Raw genomic sequence first — 22,211 nt, 5'->3', positions numbered from 1 at the left:
ACCCCAGTATCTCTCATAATGATCTGTTAAATATTTGATTAATATAAACATAAACTCAAAATAGAGCCACTGAAAAGTTTTTCTCAAGATGACGTGGAGTTTAATGAGGTTAATAAATGATATAGTATGAGGCAATACCATTTATATCAATACACAGTGATTTTTTTTTTTTCTTTTTTTTTTAAGTATTTCGATTTTAATGTTACTTTTTTTTTAATGTGATGTGATTTTTTTTTTTTTTTTTTTTTTTTTTGGACGTAATACACTACCAGTCTAAAGTTTTTGGGTAGTAAGATTTTTAATGTTTTTTTAAAGTCTCTTCTGCTCACCAAGCCTTCATTTATTTGTGTATTTGTATTTTTAAGTACAGTATTAATTAAAAGTAAAGTATTTTTTTTTTATTAATTTTTAAATTTAATTTAATTTTTGAATAAAATTTAATTTTATTTAATTTAAGTTTTCTATTTGAATACATTTTAAAATATAATTTATTCCTGTGATTTCAAAGCTGAATTTTAGCATCATTACTCCAGTCTTCAGAGTCTCATGATCCTTCAGAAATCAGTCTAATATGCTGATTTGCTGCTCAAAAAAACATTATTATTATGTTGAAAACAGCGGAGTAGATTTTTTTTCAGGTTTCTTTGATGAATAGAAAGTTCAGAAGGACAGTATTTATCTGAAATATAAATCTTTTGTAACATTATAAATGTCTTGATCATCACTTTTGATCAATTTAAAGCATCCTTGCTAAATAAAAATATTAATTTCTCTGATTTCTTTTCCAAAAACAAATATAAATTATACTGGCTCTAAGCTTTTGAATGGTATTTGTTGTGTTACAAAAGCTTTTTATTAAAAAAAAATATCTTTTTATCTTTCTATTCATCAAGGAATCCTTAAAAAATTTACTCAATTGTTTTAGATATTGATGATAATAATAATAACATATTTCTTGAACAGCAAATCAGCATATTAGAATGATTTCTGAAGGATCAATTTTATTTTAAAATATATTCAAAGAGAAAGCAGTTATTTAAATTAGTAAAAAAATATTTCACATTATTACTGTTCTGTATTTTGGATCAAATAAACGCAGGCTTGGTGAGCAGAAGAGACTTCTTTAAAAAAAAATGTAAAAAAAAATCTTACTGTCCAAAAACATTGGTAGTGTATATAGCATAGCCTACATAGTTACATTCACTATATTTGTTTTCATAGCCTTTAATATAAACATTGTTTCATTGGACAACATTGGGTAGGATGTGAAATAAAAGTAAAAAAAAAAAAATTCTGTTTTTGTTGTTTTTGTTTTTCCCTCACTCTTGCCAAAGTCCCTTTGGCCTACTTCAGTCCTGACTTTCGCATTGAGAATGAAAATAATGGTGCAATGAAGCAATGAAAATTGTCCAAACAATTTCTTTCTTTCTTTCTGTTTCTGTTTTTTGGAAAATCATTCTACAATAATTTTTTTTCCTTCTTTTTTATCCTCTTTTGTCTGGGGAATTGAGGCATGTGACCTTAAAGGAAATAAAAGTTCCTCAGTGAGGAGCAGGAGAAAAGCAAAAGAAGGAATGCAGTTTGAGAATGGCAAAAAAAAAAAAATCCCAATCACATAACTTTTTTTTGGTTATTTAATAATTAATAATAAAATACAAAATAAAAAAAATAGGAAATTGATATTTTGAAAGCATATCTGACCCCTGATTCTCTCTCTTCACTTTGACTCATATATATCAGTGTTGCATATTTTATAGACAATAGATTCCAGACCTAAATCCACTTTTGTCTGTGGATGTGACTGGTCCATATGTCTCTTAGCTCTATTATTTCTGTGTACCGAGCTTCTTGGAATTCCTCTGAATTTGTAATTCCACAGAGGAGGTATGACCTCTGACTCCCCCTGCTTCCTGTCAGAATTTTGTATAACATTCCAGAACGGAGCTTGAACACCCGCTCGTTCACTCCCTTTCTCATGCGGACGAGAGGAGGGGTGAAAACAGGATACCCTACTTTTTTTTTCGCGCCATCTCTCCATCCTCTCTCTGATTTCTGTTTATTTCCGCTGCTTGAATCGACGCATATGTAACAGCACTAGCATGTGCGATTGCCTCATTCAAAGAGTCCTTTTGTGTTCATTGTTTTCAGAAACTTTAGATGTGAGCTGGATTTGAACTTTTGCAAAAAACCTGCCGAGCAAATCATTCAGAACTTCACCCAATAATAATAACATATCTAAACAACGGCCAACAACTTGACAATATATCATTTTATTTGTTGTGTAGATATTGTGTTAAAACAGCTCATTATGTCAGCCAATTCTGAGTAAAAGAATTGATTTAGATATATATATGTGTGCGTTTTCTTGTTGACAATAATTTGTGGCACATCTATTCAGGTCAGGCCAGTCTACAGATAAATTCCTTGTCATGCTTATGTGTAAATAAGTCTTTAAAACAGCAGGAAAATCAAAGGAATTGGTCCGTTTCGCACTCTGGCCATAATGCAAGTAATTTTCCACCATTTATGCCCATTTTCTGCTTTCCAATTCCCACACATGTTTGGATTCTCTGTTGTGACTTAAAGAGCCTCATTGAAAAGCAATGTAATACACACACACATAAACACAATCACAGGCCTAATCAAGTAGCTCTCAATCAGCCGCCAGGGAGACGGTCGCCATTGACGTCGAGTAATTACCCTCGCGCAACTTTAATGTGTTATAATGAAGTCCCCGTACAGTGAGCCGTGTTGCCATGTAAACAAACTTAAGTTCCTTTAACCCGCAAATCCATTCGCGGAAAAGTATAAAAAGACGGTCAAGTGTGTGTTTCTGAATAACACTTCACTTATAGGCATTTATCATTATAGACAATCATTTTACTCCTTCAGTATTGATTTTGACGTTCCATTGTCCCATTTTAAAATCAATCTCGGTAGCTGGAGCGTGTGTACTCGGTGAGTGGTTGAAATGAAGTGCGAGCCGCAGGTAGCCAGTCACTCAACCCGTAATTACTCGCTGAAGAGCGCCACGCTCATTCTGTTCACTCCGGCGCTCAGTATGGGGTAAAGGCGGGAAAAAAGGATGAACGCTCAGAAAAACGCGGCGTCCCGCCGAGCGAGGAACCCGGGCGCTCGTTTAGCGTTCAGGGTGCTCAGCATCCGAGTGTTTTAGCGAAGCTATTAGGCTCGGCTAATGAGGACGACGGGAATGGACAAATACAACCTCTAATTCGATTCAAATGTCAGTGTGGAGGGGAGCAGCTGTTGCTGTAGTGGTCTAAAGCTCTTAAAGGATTTGATGATTTTATGACCAAATAATGTAAAATGTTAGACATAAGCGATGTTATAAAAAAAGTATGGCCAAATGAATGGTCTTTCAGACAAATTCGCTGAACATTAATTGAGGCTTTTAAGTCTCGTTCCCACTGAAAATAATTTCTGGTGATAAAATCACCATTGATGGTGCCACTTAGGCCTGTTCTCCATCTGTGACCATGAAACTGAGCCCTAGAGTGCTTTCGATGCCATTTAAATGGATTTTGAGAGGTTTTTTGAAGTTCAGTAGGCATTACAAAAATTTATGGTTGGTATAGTTTCTTTAGGGCAAACAAAAAATGGTTCTCAAATTTGTCCTGTTACAAATGACCCAACATAAAACCGAGGAACATCCACGTGACCACAAAAAAAACATACACATTGAGAACCTGTTATATTTAGAATTGTGTGAAACATCAGATTATATGCTGATAGACTAAATGTGCAGCCACATTTACCGTAGTCTTAGCGTCTGACGTCACACCCATGGACCGGTGACTGAACGTCTGATGCATACAACACATAAAATTGGAAACGTTTGAGGAGTTTCAAAGTCGTCATTGGATTGGTTGACTTGTACAGGATTTCTGGGATGCATGTGTCGCGTACTTTAACACTCCGCCTGGAAACAAAGATGCTGTGACGCTAAACAAAGTCAAGTTTTTATTGAAAACAGAAATGCCATGAATGTTTTTTTTTTTTTTGCTTTTTCAGCTCACTTGGCATAAAAGTCTCTCCGCACTGATTAGCTAAAGATACAGGTCTATGTCTCTTTCGATTAAAAATAATGGCCAGTGTGGAGGGACATACATAAAGCTACCAACATCGGTCATCATTACTTATTGTGAGGGAAAAAATTACATTTTAGTCACATAACATTGGTTAATGTGACACCGTCATTTCGCAATAGGTTTTTTAATCTATATTTAGAAAATATCACAAAAGTTGTGTGCAAACCTGTAATGGAAAGGCCCCTAATGAGCACTTATCAAGGTCAAGCAAATGCTTGATTTTCAAAAAATATGTGAAAATATGTGAAATAAGTAATGTTTGTGACATAGACTTTTTAAAATACATCCAAGAGTTTTACCCAATTATTGTGGTGACATTTCCACATGTGACAATAGCTGCCTTACCCTTTAAATTGCGCAAATTGAAAATACGCCAAATGCAAACACGTCAATGTCACAAAAATTCCCATATATCCCATATAAGTGTTTACGCTTGTATTAGATGGTTTTTCAGGCCATTTAAAATAGGATATTTTGCAAAACTGCACTGGAAACAGGTTTATTTTTTCGCTTTTTTTAAACTCGCTGCTTTGCTAAAGATGCATAAACCTACCAACATCGGTCGTCATAACTTATCACAAGAGGGAAAAATTACATTGTGGTTGCATAACAACAGTTAATGTAAATGCAATTTTTTTTAATCAACATTTATAAAATATCACAAAAGTTTTATGCAAATATGTAATGGAAATGCACCTAATGAGTGCTTATCAGGATCAAGCAAACGCTTGATTTTCAAAAAGTATGTGACATATGTAAAGTCTGTGGCATAGACTCTTTAAAATACAACTAAGAGTTTTACACAACGGTCTATTACTGTGGTGACTTTTCCATGCTCCTAAACATGGTGTGGCACAAAACAAAACATGATTGGTTGCTTTACATGTCAGACATTCATAGCGGCCAGGATTCCCAGGTGCCATCAGACTACGCCAGACTACATTTACCATGGTTTGGCGAATTTCAAGCGAAGTCCAGTCATTTCAATAGGAATGCTCACAGGAATTTCGTGAAAGATATAGCAACAGGTTAAAATTTGTAACGTGGATTTACCAAAAGAAGTTTGTTTGCTGCACTATTGACAATAAACATTGAATTTTTTTTGCCAGCAAAATTTTGCCGAATTACACATTAATAAAGCCACAACATAATCCAGTGTTTCTCTTTTGTCAAATAAGTTTTATTAAAAGATAAAGATTTTAAAGATGGATTTACAATCTCAAATCCATTGTTTCTCAACAGAAAACCCAACATTGAGAATAAAATTGCTTGTATAAAGGCAAAAGTGATAGTTCACCCAAAAATAAAAATTCTGTCATTAATTACCCGTTCTCATGTCGTTCCAAACCCGTAAGACCTTCGTTCATCTTTGGAACACAAAAAGCAATGCAACTAACATGTTCCAGGCGCAGAAAGGAAGTAACAATTTCTTCTGTATCAGTCAATGCACGTCAAAAAGCTTTCGGATTTATTTCATTTAAAAACATCTTAATTTGTGTTCTGAAGATGAATGAAGTTCTTACGGGTTTGTAATGACATGAAGGTGGGTAATTAATGACAGAATTTTCATTTTTGGATGAACCATCCCTTTGAATTTATTAGTATTACCATAAGCTTATGTTATTTTCTCTGTGTTGTTGTTGTTGTCGTCTCTGTGCACTGGAAGCCTGTGACACCAAAACAAATTCCTTGTATGCATAAGCATACAAGGCAATAAAGCTGTTCTGATTTCTGATTCTGATTCTGATTCTCTGTAAGCAAAATTATTAAAATGACAGTAGGTTTGTCTTTGTAGTTTGCATGTTTGTTTTCTCAATGCTCTTTCTTTCTTTCTCATTACAGATGCAATGGCCACTCCATCTCCAGCCAAGAGTATGGGCGACCCAGGCATCACGCCACTTTCCCCCACACACATACTGGTAAACTCTGCTTTTTACTGCCAGCATGACGTCACCCATTACACGAAGGAAATGTCCAGTGTGCAAATGTGGCTTTAATGGAACATCTTATTTACACTGAGCTGCAATTACATGAAACAATTTAATGCTTGACATATTCTTGAGAGCATCTCTCTCCCTCTTTCCATATCCCTCATTTTCCCTCCACTTCTGCTTTTCCCTCTTTTCTTTCTACAGAAGGACTCCGAAGAGGATGAGCCTACGAGACACCCCTATGTGGTGGTGGTGGCCATCGACTTTGGCACCACCTCCAGTGGCTACGCATACGCCTTCACTAAAGAGCCAGAGTGCATTCACACTATGAGGTGAGAAAAAAGGCGCAGAGAGAGGGAGCAGGGGGAGTGTACATGTGAAAGAAATGAGAAAATGAGATATAAACAGGCCCACAAAGAAACATTAAAAATAAAATAGAAATTCTAATTATTTTAAGTAATTGTTTCTCTCTTTTTTTATTTGTTTGTTGAAGTAAATAAAAAAATTGTAATAATTATATAATTTTAGTAAGTAATTTCATTGTTTTCCTTGCTGAAGTAACAGATTAGGTTTTGTAGTTACTCTGCGTAGTTTATCTCTTCTGCAGACATTAATATGATTGTCAGTCCATTAGACGGACATGTCTCTATTTCAGTTAAACTCACAGGCGTCTTTCTTTCTGGGCACTTAGTTGCCCCATTAAAAATGATTAGATATGTACAGTCCCACTGCGTATATATACTGGTCTGAGCGGTCTAATGTTAGTGTGTGTTTTATATGATGGTAAACCCACAGCTGCTTTGTAACCCTGACCTGACCTACATGGTCATGTGACCTTTGACTCTAAGGTCAGCTCTCCAGAGTACCTGCTGGGCAGATTCAGCCACGTGTTTCCCGGCCAAACGGGCATGTGGGCTTAATTTTAGGCATTAGACTCATTATGAAAGTTAGAAATAGCATTCTATGTTAAATAGCACAAGTGCATCTATAGACAGTGTCTTTACTATAAATATTCACATATTTGATATCTGGTTACACTGAGCTAAATCTAATTCGAATTGTGGTTGGTCTTCTGCTAGAGATTTACACACACAAGACAAAAAGCCCAAGGCCTTTGAGATTATTTGGGCAGGACTGATAGTCTAGTCCTTTAATCTTTACATAAACGCAGCTTTCCTTTTAAAAACTCACAAAACTCTTACCAAATCTGTTTAGAGTCAAGAAGACAGCTGCTTTGAGTTGGTTAATAAGAGATGAAAGGATCGACTCCCAGTCTGTTCTGATTCCACAGAATCCCTGAGTCATTTTTTTACTTTGTTTATAGAGACCAAAATGATTAACTCTGATAAGATGAAACCTTATGGACTATTACAACTAATTACAGCTAGCTTAGAATTGTTAATTGACTTGTTTTTTGTAATGCAATGCGGATTATACAGTGCCCTCGAAATGCATTTAGACGTGTAATATGTATACATTTTAGTGCATAACATAACAAAATATCCAAAATATTTAAGAATTAACTTTTTAAAGAGCTAAATTGCCATTTTCTAATTATAGTCAAATTTTAGCAGATCTATAAAATCATTTCAATATTAAATGGTGTATGAAGTCAGTTTTCTGTTATGGTAATGAAATTTCTGAAAGCTGGATAAATAAGCTTTCCATTGATAGATATGATATTTGACTGAGATACAACTATTTGAAAATCTGAAATCTGAGGATGCAGAAATATCAAAATACTGAGAAAATCGCCTTTAAAGTTGTCCAAATGAAGTTCTTAGCAATGCATATTACTAATCAAAAATTAAATTTTGATATATTTATGGTAGGAAATTTACAAAATATCTTCATGGAACGTGATCTTTACTTAATATCCTAATGATTTCTGACATAAATGAAAAATCTATCATTTTGACCAATACGGTTTATTTTTGGCTATTGCTACAAATATACCCGTGCGACTTAGGACTAGTTTTGAGGTCCATGGTTACATATGTGATTCTCTCTTTGTCACTTCAGATAGTCTGTCAGGCTGCTTGTTCTGTTTTACACTGAGGTGCTTCGTCCTGGAAGTAAAAGCCCATGAATATTTTATATGCCTCTGTCTCTGTACGATGCTTGTGCTGGTTTTATGACTGCCTTGATATGGATAATGAGGATGATAATGCTCGGTTGAGTTGAGGGATATTTTAGGTCATCTTAGGCCAGTTCTTTCCTAATTAGGAGGAAAGGTGAAAAGCTACAGCAGCTCCAAGTTCTATTATTTTAAAATCCCATTAGATCTTTGTAAAACTCGCTCTCTCATTGGTTGATGTCCCTTTGTTGCTAGGCGCTGGGAGGGTGGGGACCCAGGTGTGTCCAATCAGAAGACGCCCACCACCATTCTATTGACCCCAGACAGGAAGTTCCACAGTTTTGGTTATGCAGCCCGAGATTTTTACCACGACCTGGATCCCACCGAGTCTAAGCAATGGCTCTACCTGGAGAAGTTTAAGATGAAACTACACACCACTGCAGTAAGGACACACACTCATACAGTATTGATTTTTTTGTTAGATTTGGACCTGAGGGGACTGAGAATCCAAGCACACATACGCATTGAGGAAATTATTGATCATAAGTGTGAGGACATGTTTTTTTCTGAAAATAAGCTTCATGTCTTATACTGCAGGGATATTTTCAAATATTACTGGCTACTTGTATAGCAAGTAAAGATTAGAAATGAAACTTTTTTCTAATTTATGACAGTCTCTAAACTATATTTTACTTATTGTGAATGAGGTGATAGGTATATCAAGTATATAAATGCATTTCAAATGGCATGTCTTGTGTTTTCTTGTTTATGAGAGGCATTATTGTCATTTTATCTTCTTCAGAATCTGTCCATCGATACGGATTTAAATGCGGCCAATGGGAAAAAGGTGAAAGCTCTGGATATTTTTGCTTATGCTCTGGCCTTCTTTAAGGAGCAGGCTCTTAAGGTATGTTTTGGTACTATTATCATCTAGAATCTTCTGTTAAAACCGGTCTATTTACATTATTTTAGCATGTACTCTATCATTTAAAAGTTTGGGGTTGATAAGATTTTTGTACCCCATCAGGGCTACATTTTCACACAGTTAAAACAGTAATGCATGAAATATGAAAGGTTATATTGTAAATATTAAATGTTAAAATGTTTAAATGGACAAAGCTAAATTTTCAGCATCATTACTCCAGTCTTCAGTGTCACATGATCCTTCAAAAATCATTCTAATATGCTAATTTGGTGCTCAAGAAACATTTCTAATTATTATCAATGTTAAAAACAGGTGTGCTGCTTTTTGTGGAAACTGATGCATTTTATTTCAGGATTGTTTGAAGAGTAGAAAGTTCAAAAGAACAGCATTTATTTGAAATACAATCTTTTGTAACATTAATGTCTTTACCATCACTTGATTCATTTAATGTGTCTTTGCTATATAAAAGTATTCAAAAATGGATTGTTGTCATTGGATACAGGAGCTGAGTGACCAAGCAGGAGCAGATTTTGATAATGCTGACGTCAGATGGGTCATCACAGTACCAGCCATCTGGAAAATGCCGGCGAAGCAGTTTATGAGAGAGGCAGCATATAAGGTATTACATTTCTTTCTCACAGCCACATATGCGCGAAAATGCATGTCACGCTTTGATTAATGCCCTATGTTGTGTTTTGAAATTGGAGAGAGGTCTGTGCATAATGTGCTAAATGTGCTTTCAATTAATGTAATTACTCAAGAATTTTCACACGAGTTTGAAGTATAGGCTGTACAAATCCCTAGTGGATGTTTGTAGGTACTGCAGCACTAAATTACTGTATGCTGTGAACTTCCTCTAGCTTTAGTGAGAGAGAGAAAAAGGTTATAGAGCACTGTTTTCCTGCCATGCCTGTTTAAAATAGAACAGAAATGAGAAATACAGAAATTCAGGATGTAAATGTTAGAGAGGAAAAGCAAAGGGATTAAAGGAAAAGGAAAAAGGAAAGACAGTGATCTCATCTCTTAGATGTAGCCACTGTTTGTCTGTTTTCACTGTCTCTCATTGGACCACCTTAGAGACCCGTACATGTGAAACTGTATCGCTGACTGTTTTACTCTGTCAGGGTTGGCATCATTGTGATTTGTGAGCATGTGTGTGTGGATCTGTGGACGATTAGGCAGTGTGTGTGTAGGGTATGTATTCGAGCTGTATTAATAACAGATTAAAGGATCTTATTTACATCCATTGTAGGTGACTGATTGCAGGTAGCTAGACAGATTGTAATTTATAGTTTATCGCATGTAACTAAACTTAGTTAGTTTCTAATATTGAAATTCAAAGCCTTGTTTTAGTGCATCCATTGGTTAACAAGTAATGCTTTAATGCATGAGGACAAATTAGTGTTTGGTTCAAAGAATTGGTCTAAAGTCAGAGTTGGAAACATCTTTTTCCACAAATTTTGTATGTGTGCAAATAAAATATCCAAGGTACACATTTCTACTAATTGTGCAGTTATTTCTCATATTGTATGTTCAGAAAATTTTGGAATATTTGTCCTCTCCCCAAATTTGTCACTACCGAAACACAGTAATAAAATTTATTAAGAAAGGTGATCTTAATAATTTGCTTACATCTACATTGTAAATATATATTATTGCTATTTTAATATTTATTTTTTTTTTAGAGGTAAATGTATAACAATTACATTTTTAACAATATTTCAGTTGTAATTTATGAGATTTGTTGATCCAATTTTTATTTGTAAAAGGCAAAAAGTTGATCATACTGATTTCAAAGTTAAGGATTTGTTAGTTTAAGTATACACTGAACCAAAAATATCATAACATCTTTTATTTTTGACAAAACATCCCACCACAGCAACCACATCACATTACAGAATCTTAACCCACATACTAAAACATACCAAAATACAAAAAATGTGCATAACTGTACTAAAATTTAGTTTATTTCCCCCAAATATGAGGATTGTGTGTTTCCTTTTGTCACTACTGAAACAATGATGACATGTTTTGGCTGTGACTGTTTCGGTAGTGACAATTTTATGGTATAACACCCAAAAAAACAAAGATGTCACTACCGAAACTCCATCAAATGTTTTGGTAGTGACCATTTGAAATACTTTTGAGCATTGCTCAAAGATGATAATCAGCACATGGTTAGCTAGTACAGTTCTGAACAGTCGTACACATATAAAAACTAGGGATGGGACAAAAAATCGATTCACCTAACTATCGCGATTTTTTTTTTTTTTAATTTACGATTTTAAAATCGATTTTTTTACACCAGAATCGATATTAATTCATATTAAATACATTGCTTTATTTTAGCACTTACTTATAAACGAGGCGGACGAAAGTTACGTCTTTTATTTCAGCAGAGGGCGATGTGTTGTATCGGTTACATGATGTCACATCTCTTACTAGCAAACACGAAAAATTGAAAATGGCGGAAGGAAAGACAGCAAGAGATATACAGCCTGCACCATCACACTTTAAATCCAAAGTGTGGAAACACTTTGGATTTCACAAATTACCAGGGAATGAACAGCTAGACATGTCTGAAGCAGTGTGCAAACTCTGTCGAATACTGGTAACCTACTGTGGTAATACAACTAACATGAGTGCGCATCTTGCTCGACATCATCCAGAGTTAAACGCCAAGCAACCTGAGAAAGCAGAAGCGTCTGCAAGCCAACGAACTCTAAATGAGACATTGTATAAGTTAGTGGCTGTTTGTTTATGCTGAAATATTTAGTTTGTTATAAACTGAAATAAAACAGGAAAAATGCTAAAATGTTTTTTTTATTGTGTATATATTGTGTACTATTCACATTTTTCCATATGGTCTAGAGAGAAAAAAACAAAATCGCTACACATTACAATATCAAATCGCAATACTTGTAGAACCGGAATTCTTAAAAAAATCGCAATACATATCGTATCGGCACCCAAGTATCGGAATCGTATCGAATCGGGAGGTAGGTGTATCGTCCCATCCCTAATAAAAACTAAATGTTATGGGATAACTCCCCAAAAAGTGTGTTTAATTGCAGAAAAAAAAAGGTGTTCGGTAGTGGCGTTCCTTGAAGTTACACACAGCTTTTTCATACTTTTGAACACATTTACCTCACAATGAAGGAACCTATCTAACTGTGAGAGAGAGGGACAGAGGAATATTTCCTGATCATAAATTTAGGGGTATAGTTACAATTAGTCTCAGCCAATGGACTAAAACACTGTTTCGGTAGTGACGTGAAAATTGCAGGACACATTTTTTTAACATAAAGTTTCAAAACTGACAAAGAAAGTATAAAAATAAATATTTTTTTGAACTTCACTTTTTAAAAAAAAAATCAAAAAAGTACTTTTAAAAACAACAATGGAATATTTTTAAATTTAAATATAATTTTCATAAGTTGAAATTTAGGGGTTAGGGTTTTGGACAGCCACCTCCCAACTGAAAATACCCAATAAATTATGATTTTAAATATATTAGGCTTACTAATAATTTAAAAATTATTGTGGGTTTCAATAGATTATAGAAGGATCTTAGTAAACATCTAAGATTTGAATACTTAAAATGGCCCATATATGTTTTGCTTCTCATATGCACATGTATTTAGTGCTGAACGTTTGTGATTGGATCCCTGAGGTGGATGAAGGCAATAGACATCAAGTCAAAAAGTGAAAAAATTAACCAGAAAGTCTATTAAGCTATTTATTATTGTTGCTTATTCTATGCAATTTATTATTTAAACAAACTGAAAAGACATTAGTTACTATAAATAATGTGCCTTAAAATTATAATTACAGTACAGTAGTAAAAAGAGGGGTGAATTCTCTCTCTCAAGAGAGAGACAGGAAAGGAGGAAGAGCAGGGTGTGGCCTCGGCTTCTTTTATCTCAATCCAAAGCAAAGACAAAATGAGGTGGGGAAGCCACAAGCGCTTGAGCTACATCGATATACGGCAAGAAATCAGAGAGAACAGCAGGAGAAAGAGCGGAGAAGAAGGGGGAGTTTGCAACACCTGATATCTGCAGTGGGAATTCCTGCAAAGCTTGCCTCAGGAGCGTGTTTGTGTGTATCTGAGTGTGTGTGTGTATGTGCAGTGACTCAGCTCTCCGACTGCAGAAAGAAAGGACACTGCATTGCCTCACCTCTGTCTCTCGCTGTGCATTTTGCTCACACTGTCGCCCCATAACTCACCGAATCCTGCAGCGCATTCAGAGCAAACAGTGTCACTCAGCACAGCGTGTGTGTGTGTGTTTTCTTATGTTTTTACACACCCTCTTATTTCAAGTAAGGTAATATGATCTTGATATATCTGACCAGCCATCATTTAAATATGCCTTTACCCCATAAGTGAGTCATGACAGTTAATATTCATTGTGCTGCAATAAATGGTTTAGATTCATGTGTAGTTGACTTCAAGCAATGTGCTGTAGTATGACATGCTAAACTTCAAACGATATTTGTCAATACAGTTTGATTAATTATTTATTTACACACTCTAAATAAATAAAAACACCCTGAAAAGTAAGTAAAACACAGTCACATCAGTCAAAAGATTTTTAATGTTTTTTAAAGAATTTTCTTCTTCTCACCAAGCCTGCATTTATTTGTTTCAAAGTACAGCCAAACAGTAAAATTTTGAAATAGTTTTAGTATGTAAATTAACTGTTTTCTATTTGAATATATTTTAAAATGTAATTTGTTCCTGCGATTTAAAGCAAAATTTTCAGCATCATTACTCCAGTCTACAGTCTGGAGTAATGATTATTACTCTATTATTGTAATAACATTATTGATTATTATTATTATTGTTGTTGTTGTTATTATTATTATTATTATTATTATTATTATTATTATTATTATTATTATCAATATTTAACACAGCTAAGTACATTTTTTTTTCAGTATTATTCATGAATTGAAAGATCCAAAGATCAGAATTTATCTGAAATAAAAAGCTTTTGTAACATTATGCACTATACCATTCAAAAGCTTGGAGTCAGTATAATTAATTAATTAATTTATTTATTTATTTATTGGAAGGAAATTATAGAAATTAATACTTTTATTTAGCATAGATGCTAAATTAATCTGAAGTGATGCTAAAGACATTTATAATGTTACAAAAGATTTCTATTTCAGATAAATGCTGTTCTTTTGAACTTTCTATTCATCACAGAAACCTGAAAAAATTCTACTTGAAGTACTGGAGTAATGATGCTAAAAATTTAGCTTTGAAATCACAATATATTCAAATAGAAAATGGTTATTTTAAATAGTCAAAACATTTCAAAATTGTATTTTGCTGTACTTCAAATCTAATAAATGCAGTCTTGGTAAGCAGAAAAGACTTTAAATGTTACTGTTCAAAAACTTTTGACTGGTAGTGTATATTTAACTACAATTAACACAATTTGATTTTACTAATATATTTAGTTTAAATGTTTCATTTTATTTAAATTTTTGGGGATTTAATGGGCTTCTATTAAATTTCCTGTTAATAATGCAATGCCATAACTTAAAAACTGACTTAAGTTAGTTGCCAGGACAAACTTTTAAAGTTTTTCATCTAATATTCATAATTTATTTTATTTTAGATTTATTTAAGTAAAGATAAGTAATGCATCTTTACTTAAAGTAAATGTGAATTTTTAAGTCTTAAAGGAGAACTCCACTTCCAGAACAACAATTTACAAATAAAGATTCTGAAGTTGTAGGAGAAAATAACAGAGTTTTTCGACATACTCTACCTTTTTAAGCCGGAGTACACAGACAATGAACTTGTGGTGATTCAAAGATGTGATTCGTAGTAGTGATGGGAAGTTTGGATCATTTTACCGACTCGGACCTTTGAGTCTCGTTCAGCAAAATGAACACATCTTTTTCCAAGTCATTTCATTCATTTTAGCAAAATCAGCACGTGACAGCCCCATGAGATGAATGAATGACTCAAAACTGAAGACTCAAAACAGGTGAACTAATTCCGGTACAGAATCTAATAGGATGTTGCGCATGCGCGATTGAACGAATCACTCCAAGAGACGACTCGTTCTTCCTGAGTCACATTAAAGATTTGCTCAAAATGAACAAATCGTTCAAGAACGCGCATCCCAGAGCCTGTGCTACATGGGCTTTTGTGCTTAAAAAGTATACCAATTTTTTATTTTTCGAAAACAATGACTGATCGTTTCGCTAGATAAGACTCTTCTTCCTCGGCTGGGATCATTTAGAGCGCTTTGAAGCTGCATTTAAACTACATTTTGGAAGTTCAAAATTGGGGCACCAATGAAGTCCATTATATGCAGAAAAATCCTGAAATGTTTTCCTCAAAAACCATAATTTTTTTATGACTGAAGACAGAAAGACACGAACTTGGATGACAAGGGGTGAATAAATTATTTGTAAATTGTTGTTCTGGAAGTGGACTTCTCCTTTACAGTTTACTGAGGGTAAAATGTTCACTCCTTTTTTAATGTCTTGTCATTGTGCTCTGTACTCATCTAGGCTGGTCTGGTTTCTCGTGACAACCCTGATCAGCTGATCATTGCTCTGGAACCAGAGGCTGCATCCATTTACTGCAGAAAGCTGCGTCTCCACCAAATGGTTGATTTGGGCAACAAAACGGCCCTGAACGGTTACAGCCCAACTGAGAATGTTGGAGGGGGAATGACACAGGGTAAGCTACCCATACAGTCTTTTACCATATTACAGCTGCACCACAAGCATTCTGTTATAAGGATAAACCAAATCATACTCATACTATCCCAGTCATGCTCAAGTTTATGCCATAGTACTTAAACTCTCTGTCTGTTTGTTTTGATCCCATCAACCTTGTTGTTGGTCAGTGATTAGTTCTTCTTCAAAAGGCCAAATAAGCTGTAGTAAGTTGTTGGGCCGATCATGATTTTACCTTGTTTAGTAGAATAGTGGACTGTAGAGATGTTTTTCGTATTCTTTAATTTAATGTAATTTATTTATTTATTTGTTTTTTTTTTTACATCCGCTTCTTTCTAAAGGAGAGGTTATACCAGATTAACAACGCTGTAAACTAAAATGGAAATCAATCTTAACAGATTAAACTAGCACTGAAATGAGGGATACTCCTAAACTAGAGCTGCAGGACTCCTGCAGTCAGACATGCCTATTAAACTCTCACCGCAGTGAAGGAGAGAAGGTGATGATGCATGCAGAAAACAGTGGGAGGGAGCGAGGGAGCGAGGAAGAGATGAATAGCTTTTAATTTAAGATCATTTTAGATGTCTAATATATCATTGTTTGGCCTTTCCTGAGTTTTTTTTAAAGAAGGTGGATCTTTTATTCCTCAAGGACACATTAAATTGACAGTAAAGACACGTATTTGGCCTTTCCTAATGCATGTGTTTGCTTGTATATATGAATATATATTACATATATATTGTTGTTCAAAAGTTTGGGGTCAATACGATGATTTTTTTAAAGAAATTAATACTTCTATTCAGCAAAGACACATTAAATTGATCAAAAGTTAGAGTAAAGATGTGTAATGTTACAAAAGATTTCTGTTTCAAATAAATGCGTGCTCAAAGAATAGATTTTTAAACATTAAAAAAATTAAAATACATTTGAACAGTTGTTTAAAATTTTAACATTTTACAATATTACTATTTTACTGTATTTTTGATCAAATGAAAGCAGCCTTGGTGAGCAAAGGTCCCAAACTTTTGAACCATATTGTATTTACTACCATGCATGAACACAGAGATGCTATTTTGTGGTATTTCAACTATGGGCACTTTTACTTGTTATTAATGTTATTATTGTTATTGTTTTACCACAGCTTCGTTCTTTATTTTTTTATATTATTATTTATTATTTTATTTATCTCATTTATTTATTATTTACTTTGCACATGCCTTTTATGTATTTTTTGACTGATTATAGATAAGAAAAATTGACTAATTAAATAAACTAGAGTGAGTATGAATAGTGTAATTTTTAGGGAGTGCCCATAGTTGAAGAAACAGCCTATTACATTCCACGGTAATTACAGTTTAGGTCAAAAGTTTACATCCCCCTTTCAGAATCATTAAAAATGTTAATTATTTTACCAAAATAAGAGAGATCATACAAAATGCATGTTATTTTTTTATTTAGTACTGACCTAAATAAGATATTTCACATAAAATACGTTTACATAGAGTCCACAAGAGAAAATAATATAAATATTTTATAAATTTTATAAAAATTTATAAAAAATGACCCTGTTCAAAAGTTTACATGCCCTTGATTCTTAATACTGTGTTGTTACCTGAATGATCCACAGCTGTTTTTTTTGTGATAGTTGTTCATGAGTTCCTTGTTTGTCCTGAACAGTCAAACTGCCTGCTGGTCTTCAGAAAAATCCTTCACGTCCCACAAATTCTTTGGTTTTTCCAGCATTTTTGTGAATTTGAACCCTTTCCAACAATGACTGCATGGTTTTGAGATACATTTTTTCACACTGAGGACAACTGAGGGACTCATATGCAACTATTACAGACATTTCAAACACTCACTGATGCTCCAGTAGGAAAAAACATGCATTAAGAGCCAGGGGGTGAAAACTTTTGAACAGAATAGAGATGTGTACATTTTTCTTATTTTGAATGCATATAATATATTTTTTTCATTTAGTACTGCCCTTCAGAGGCTACAGAAGATAGTTACATGTTTCCCAGAAGACAAAATAAGTTAAATTTACCCTGATCTTTGTGTTTCCTTCTGAAGCATCAGTGAGCATTTGAACCTTCTGTAATAGTTGCATGTGAGTGCCTCAGCTGTCCTCAATGTGAAAAGATGGATCTCAAAATCATGAAGTCATTGTTGGAAAGATTTCAAATACACAAAAATGCTGGAAAAACCAAAGAATTTGTGGGACCTGAAGAATTTTTCTGAAGAACAGCAGGCAGTTTAACTGTTAAGGAAAAACAAGGGACTCATGAACAACTATCACTAAACAAAAAAATACAGCTGTGAATCATTCAGGTAATAACACTGTATTAAGAATCAAGTGTATGTAAACTTTTGAATGGTCATTTTTATAAATTCAATTATTATTTTTTCTTGTGGACTATATGTAAACATCTTTTATGTGAAATATCTTATTCAGGTCAGTACTAAATAAACAATTACATGGATTTTGTATGATTCCTCTTATTTTGGTTAAATAATTAACATTTTAATGATTCTGAAAGGGGGATGTAAACTTTTGACCTTAACTGTATGCTGTGAACAAATCCATATCACGGTATGTCTTGCCAGTTTACATCACACACCATAGCAAAATGTAACTGCATCAAATTCAGGCATAAAGGTGTTTTGTATACAGGCAGAGCATTTTCTGCCATATTTCTCCTCCACCCACTGCTGTCTGCCTCTCTCACAGGAACACAGAAGCACTCTCTCTGTCTTCCAGTCCATTCCGGTTCACCTCCATTGCCCTTCTCATTTCCTTATTACAGACTGACAACGCATGCACATACACATATTTTCACTTGCGTATATAGGATTTCATTGGCCTGTGATTTTAGAAATGTCAATGAAAAGTCATTTTTCATGTGCGTTCAGAAGGTAACAGTCATTTGGACCACTGCTGAATGGTGATGCCAGCATGAGAAACAGCTTTGGCAAATTCACAATCCCCCTGCCTCATAAATTTCCTTCTCCCCAGCTCTCTTTCTAAGTTTGCATGCACATTTATTTATAATCGTGTAATTGTTTGAGGCCATGCCTTGCATTCCTTTGGAAAGAAAACAATTTTAATTATACCAAAAATGTTGACAATGTTTCTTAATCTGTTTCTTAGCCACATTTGATTACATTTTAATTATTATTGGTTAATGTCAACATTTAAGAATCTCAGATTGTATCTGAGACAGCTGAAGCAGAACAATCATTCCTGTAACAAACTATATCGGTCTACATGCAGTGTAGACATCAGTGACCTCAGTCTGATGACATCAGCAGCTCTGAAAGCACATCTGTAATTCTAAACCTCTGCACGTACAAAAGGAGTGACAGAGAAGTTGATTAGATGTTTTTTGTGCTGTCAAGTTAAAAATAACAGCAAAAGGTAAAGTAATGATGCGGTGACAAATAAAAGAGGTGAAATATAAATGAGCATGATGCATCAAAAGAAAATTGCATTTGACCTCTCTGCATATGCTGTTCTATAGATGGAGAGAGAGGGAAAAAAAGAACGGAGGAAGGACAAAAGGAGTAGTGTTTATTGATTATTTTAGCAGCAGTAGTATTTGTGCTCTGTATATTTGATATTCAATAGTGAGCACTGAAAAGTGGTTAATTTTAGTTGGCAGTAAAAGCCTGAGACAGGAAGCAATTGTGTGTGGCGACCCGTTGAGAAGCAGGGTAGCACAGAGGGGCTGTCTGTTTGACAGCCATACATCTATTCCTTCTGTGCAGGGCAGCCTAAGACTGACAGGAGATAAGGTTTCACTTTAAGGGATGTCTTGCAGAAATTGAGCGCCTGGATGTGTTTTTTCATTAATTTAAAGGGATAGTTCACTCAAAAATGAAAATTCTGTCATTGATTACACACCCTCATGTCGTTTCAAACCTGCAAGACCTTCGTTCATCTTCGAAACACAAATTAAGATATTTTCGATGAACTATGAGAGCTTTCTGGCCCTCCATAGACAGCAATGCAACTGACTTGTTCAAGGCCCAGAAAAGTAGTAAGGACATTGTTAAAATAGTCACAAAAGAGAAGAAATTGTTGAATAAAGTTAACTTGTGTTCTGAAGATGAATGAAGGTCTTACAGATTTGAAACAACATGAGTGTGAGTAATTAATGACTGAATTTTCATTTTTGGGTGAACTATCCCTTTAAGATGTTATGTCTCTTATGTTATGTCTGCCTTGATATTTAGATAATCTAAAATAGAAAATAGAATGCAGCTAATTAGTCTTGAATTTGCTATCAGGGTGGTACAGGAATTTCAGATGTGGATCTGTTGTGTGGTTAAAACACTCTTTAGATTGAGTGGATAGGTCTCCCACGCCCTATCAGAACCTGTCACGTACTGAAAACACGTCTGCTGGTCCATTTCATTGTTTTCTGTACGTTGGAGGAAATCTCAGTCTTCATGCGTTCACTCTCCCTTAGAGCTTATTTCCTGTTTGGGAATGTTTACAACTGCCAGGATGGCCATTATCCTCTGATGTCATGAGACCAACTACATTTATCACACCAGGACAATCTCCCCCTCCACAGTGAATGAAAAGAGACTTTTACATTCCGGTTGCAGTCAGGAAGTTCACGAAAAGTGAAAAAGAGAGGAAGTAATTGTGGAAAGATGTATGGAGTATTTGAGACTTACTGGCTAAATGGCAGCTTTGAGCAATACTGTACATTACCAGTCAAAAGTTTTTGAACAGTAAGATTTTAAATGTTTTTTATAGAAGTCTCTTCTGCTCACCAAGCCTGTATTTATTTGATCCAAAATACAGCACAAGCAGTAATAATGTGAAATATTTTTACTATTTAAAATAACTACTCTATTTGAATATATTTTAAAATGGAAAGGAAAGGAAAGGAAAGGAAAGGACGTGAGGCCAAGTATGGTAACCCATACTCAGAGTTTGTGCTCTGCATTTAACCCATCCAAGTGCACACACACAGTAGTGAGTAGTGAACAAACACCCACACACACACCGTAAACACACACCCGGAGCAGTGGGCAGCCATATTGCTATCGCTGCGGCGCCCGGGGAGCAGTTGGGGGATCGGTGCCTTGCTCAAGGGACTCACCTCGGTCGTGATATTGAGGGAGGATAGAGCGCTGGTTATTCACTCCCTCCACCTTCAATCCCTACCGGACGGTGGAGGAAGTGAATAACCAGCGCTCTCTCCTCCCTCAATAACACGACTGAGGTGAGTCCCTTGAGCAATGTAATTTATTTCTGTAATCATCATTACTCCAGTCACATGATCCTTTAGAAATCATTCTAATATGCTGATTTAATATGCTGAAAGATCCAAAGATCAGCATTTATCTGAAATAAAAGGCTTTTGTTGCAAGGATGCTTCCAGTTGACAAAAAGTGATGATAAAGTCATTTATGATGTCACAAAAGATTTCTATTTCAGATAAATCCTGTTCTTTAGAACTTTCTATTCATCAAAGAACCTAAACAAATTGTACTCAGAAGTTTTCAGCATCATAGTAATAATAAATGTTTTTGAGCAGCAAATCAGAATATTAGAATGATTTCTGAAGGATCATGTGACTGGAGTAATGATGCTAAAAATTCAGCTTTGAAATCACAGGAATAAATTATATTTTATAATATATTCAAATAGAAAACAGTTGTTTTAAATGGTAAAAATATTTCCAAATTTTACTTCTTTTAAAAAGATTAAAAACTTTTGACTGGTAGAGTACATATCAGGATTTTAGTTAAAATGTACTTATTTGCAAACATGATAGGCTGGGCTAATGCTAATAAAACTGAATAAACTACATTACATTTAAAATCAAACAATCTAGTGCAGGTTATTTCATTAAATTTGATTAACAGTGTCTCTATTACAGGAAAAATCCACAAAAATATAAAAGACAGTTGCATGTTTAAAACATTTCTAGGTGATTGATGCCTATATTGACTTTGACTTTTAGCAAGTTTTTTTTACTTTTTAGTGTTTTAGTTGTAATATATTTAGATAATTTTGTTTTCAGAATAACATTAAAATAATTATAAGACTATCAGTTTCACCCAGAATTTTAATCATGCATCCTTAAAATTTAAGTTTCAAATAAGTAATTAAATAATTACAGCATTTTACTGTTTTTCTTTACATTTTATGAATTAAAGGAGTCTTGCATTCCATTAGAAGTTTTCTTCCCGCAGCATCCTCCTGCTTAAGGAAACCACATTCAGCCCATATTCCTTTTTTCATCCTGTCGCCTTGCCTGTAGAACTGCCACATACACACACACAAACAGCTTCACGCTGCCTTCCCTCTCACACACACTTCCTGTCTCTCTCTGTCAATAACCAGCCAAGGAGCATGTGCGCCGTAACCGACAGAGCCGCACCTTTCTGGTGGAGAATGTCATAGGAGAGCTCTGGTCTGAACTCGCTGAAGGTAGAGTCTG

At 34.6% G+C, this 22,211-nt stretch overlaps 1 protein-coding gene across 3 annotated transcripts in view; it reads left to right on the top strand.

Moving 5' to 3' along the window:
• The window catches only part of hspa12a (heat shock protein 12A), a 48,311-nt gene that overhangs the window by 13,531 nt on the left and 12,569 nt on the right, over window positions 1-22,211 (top strand). For 2 of the 3 annotated variants that reach the window (XM_051133135.1, XM_051133136.1), the window contains exons 2-8: window positions 5,952-6,028; window positions 6,245-6,372; window positions 8,373-8,559; window positions 8,920-9,024; window positions 9,545-9,661; window positions 15,580-15,751; window positions 22,115-22,201. In XM_051133135.1, the coding sequence (XP_050989092.1) occupies window positions 5,952-6,028; window positions 6,245-6,372; window positions 8,373-8,559; window positions 8,920-9,024; window positions 9,545-9,661; window positions 15,580-15,751; window positions 22,115-22,201 (873 nt within the window). The remainder of the gene's footprint in view (window positions 1-5,951; window positions 6,029-6,244; window positions 6,373-8,372; window positions 8,560-8,919; window positions 9,025-9,544; window positions 9,662-15,579; window positions 15,752-22,114; window positions 22,202-22,211) is intronic. The other variant, XM_051133137.1, reaches the window with a different exon arrangement.

This window comes from Labeo rohita, chromosome 17 (assembly GCF_022985175.1).
Source record: "Labeo rohita strain BAU-BD-2019 chromosome 17, IGBB_LRoh.1.0, whole genome shotgun sequence".
Lineage (NCBI taxonomy): Eukaryota > Metazoa > Chordata > Actinopteri > Cypriniformes > Cyprinidae > Labeo > Labeo rohita.
The sequence above is the reverse complement of the archived record's forward strand: the minus strand, read 5'-3'. Positions and strand labels throughout refer to the sequence as shown.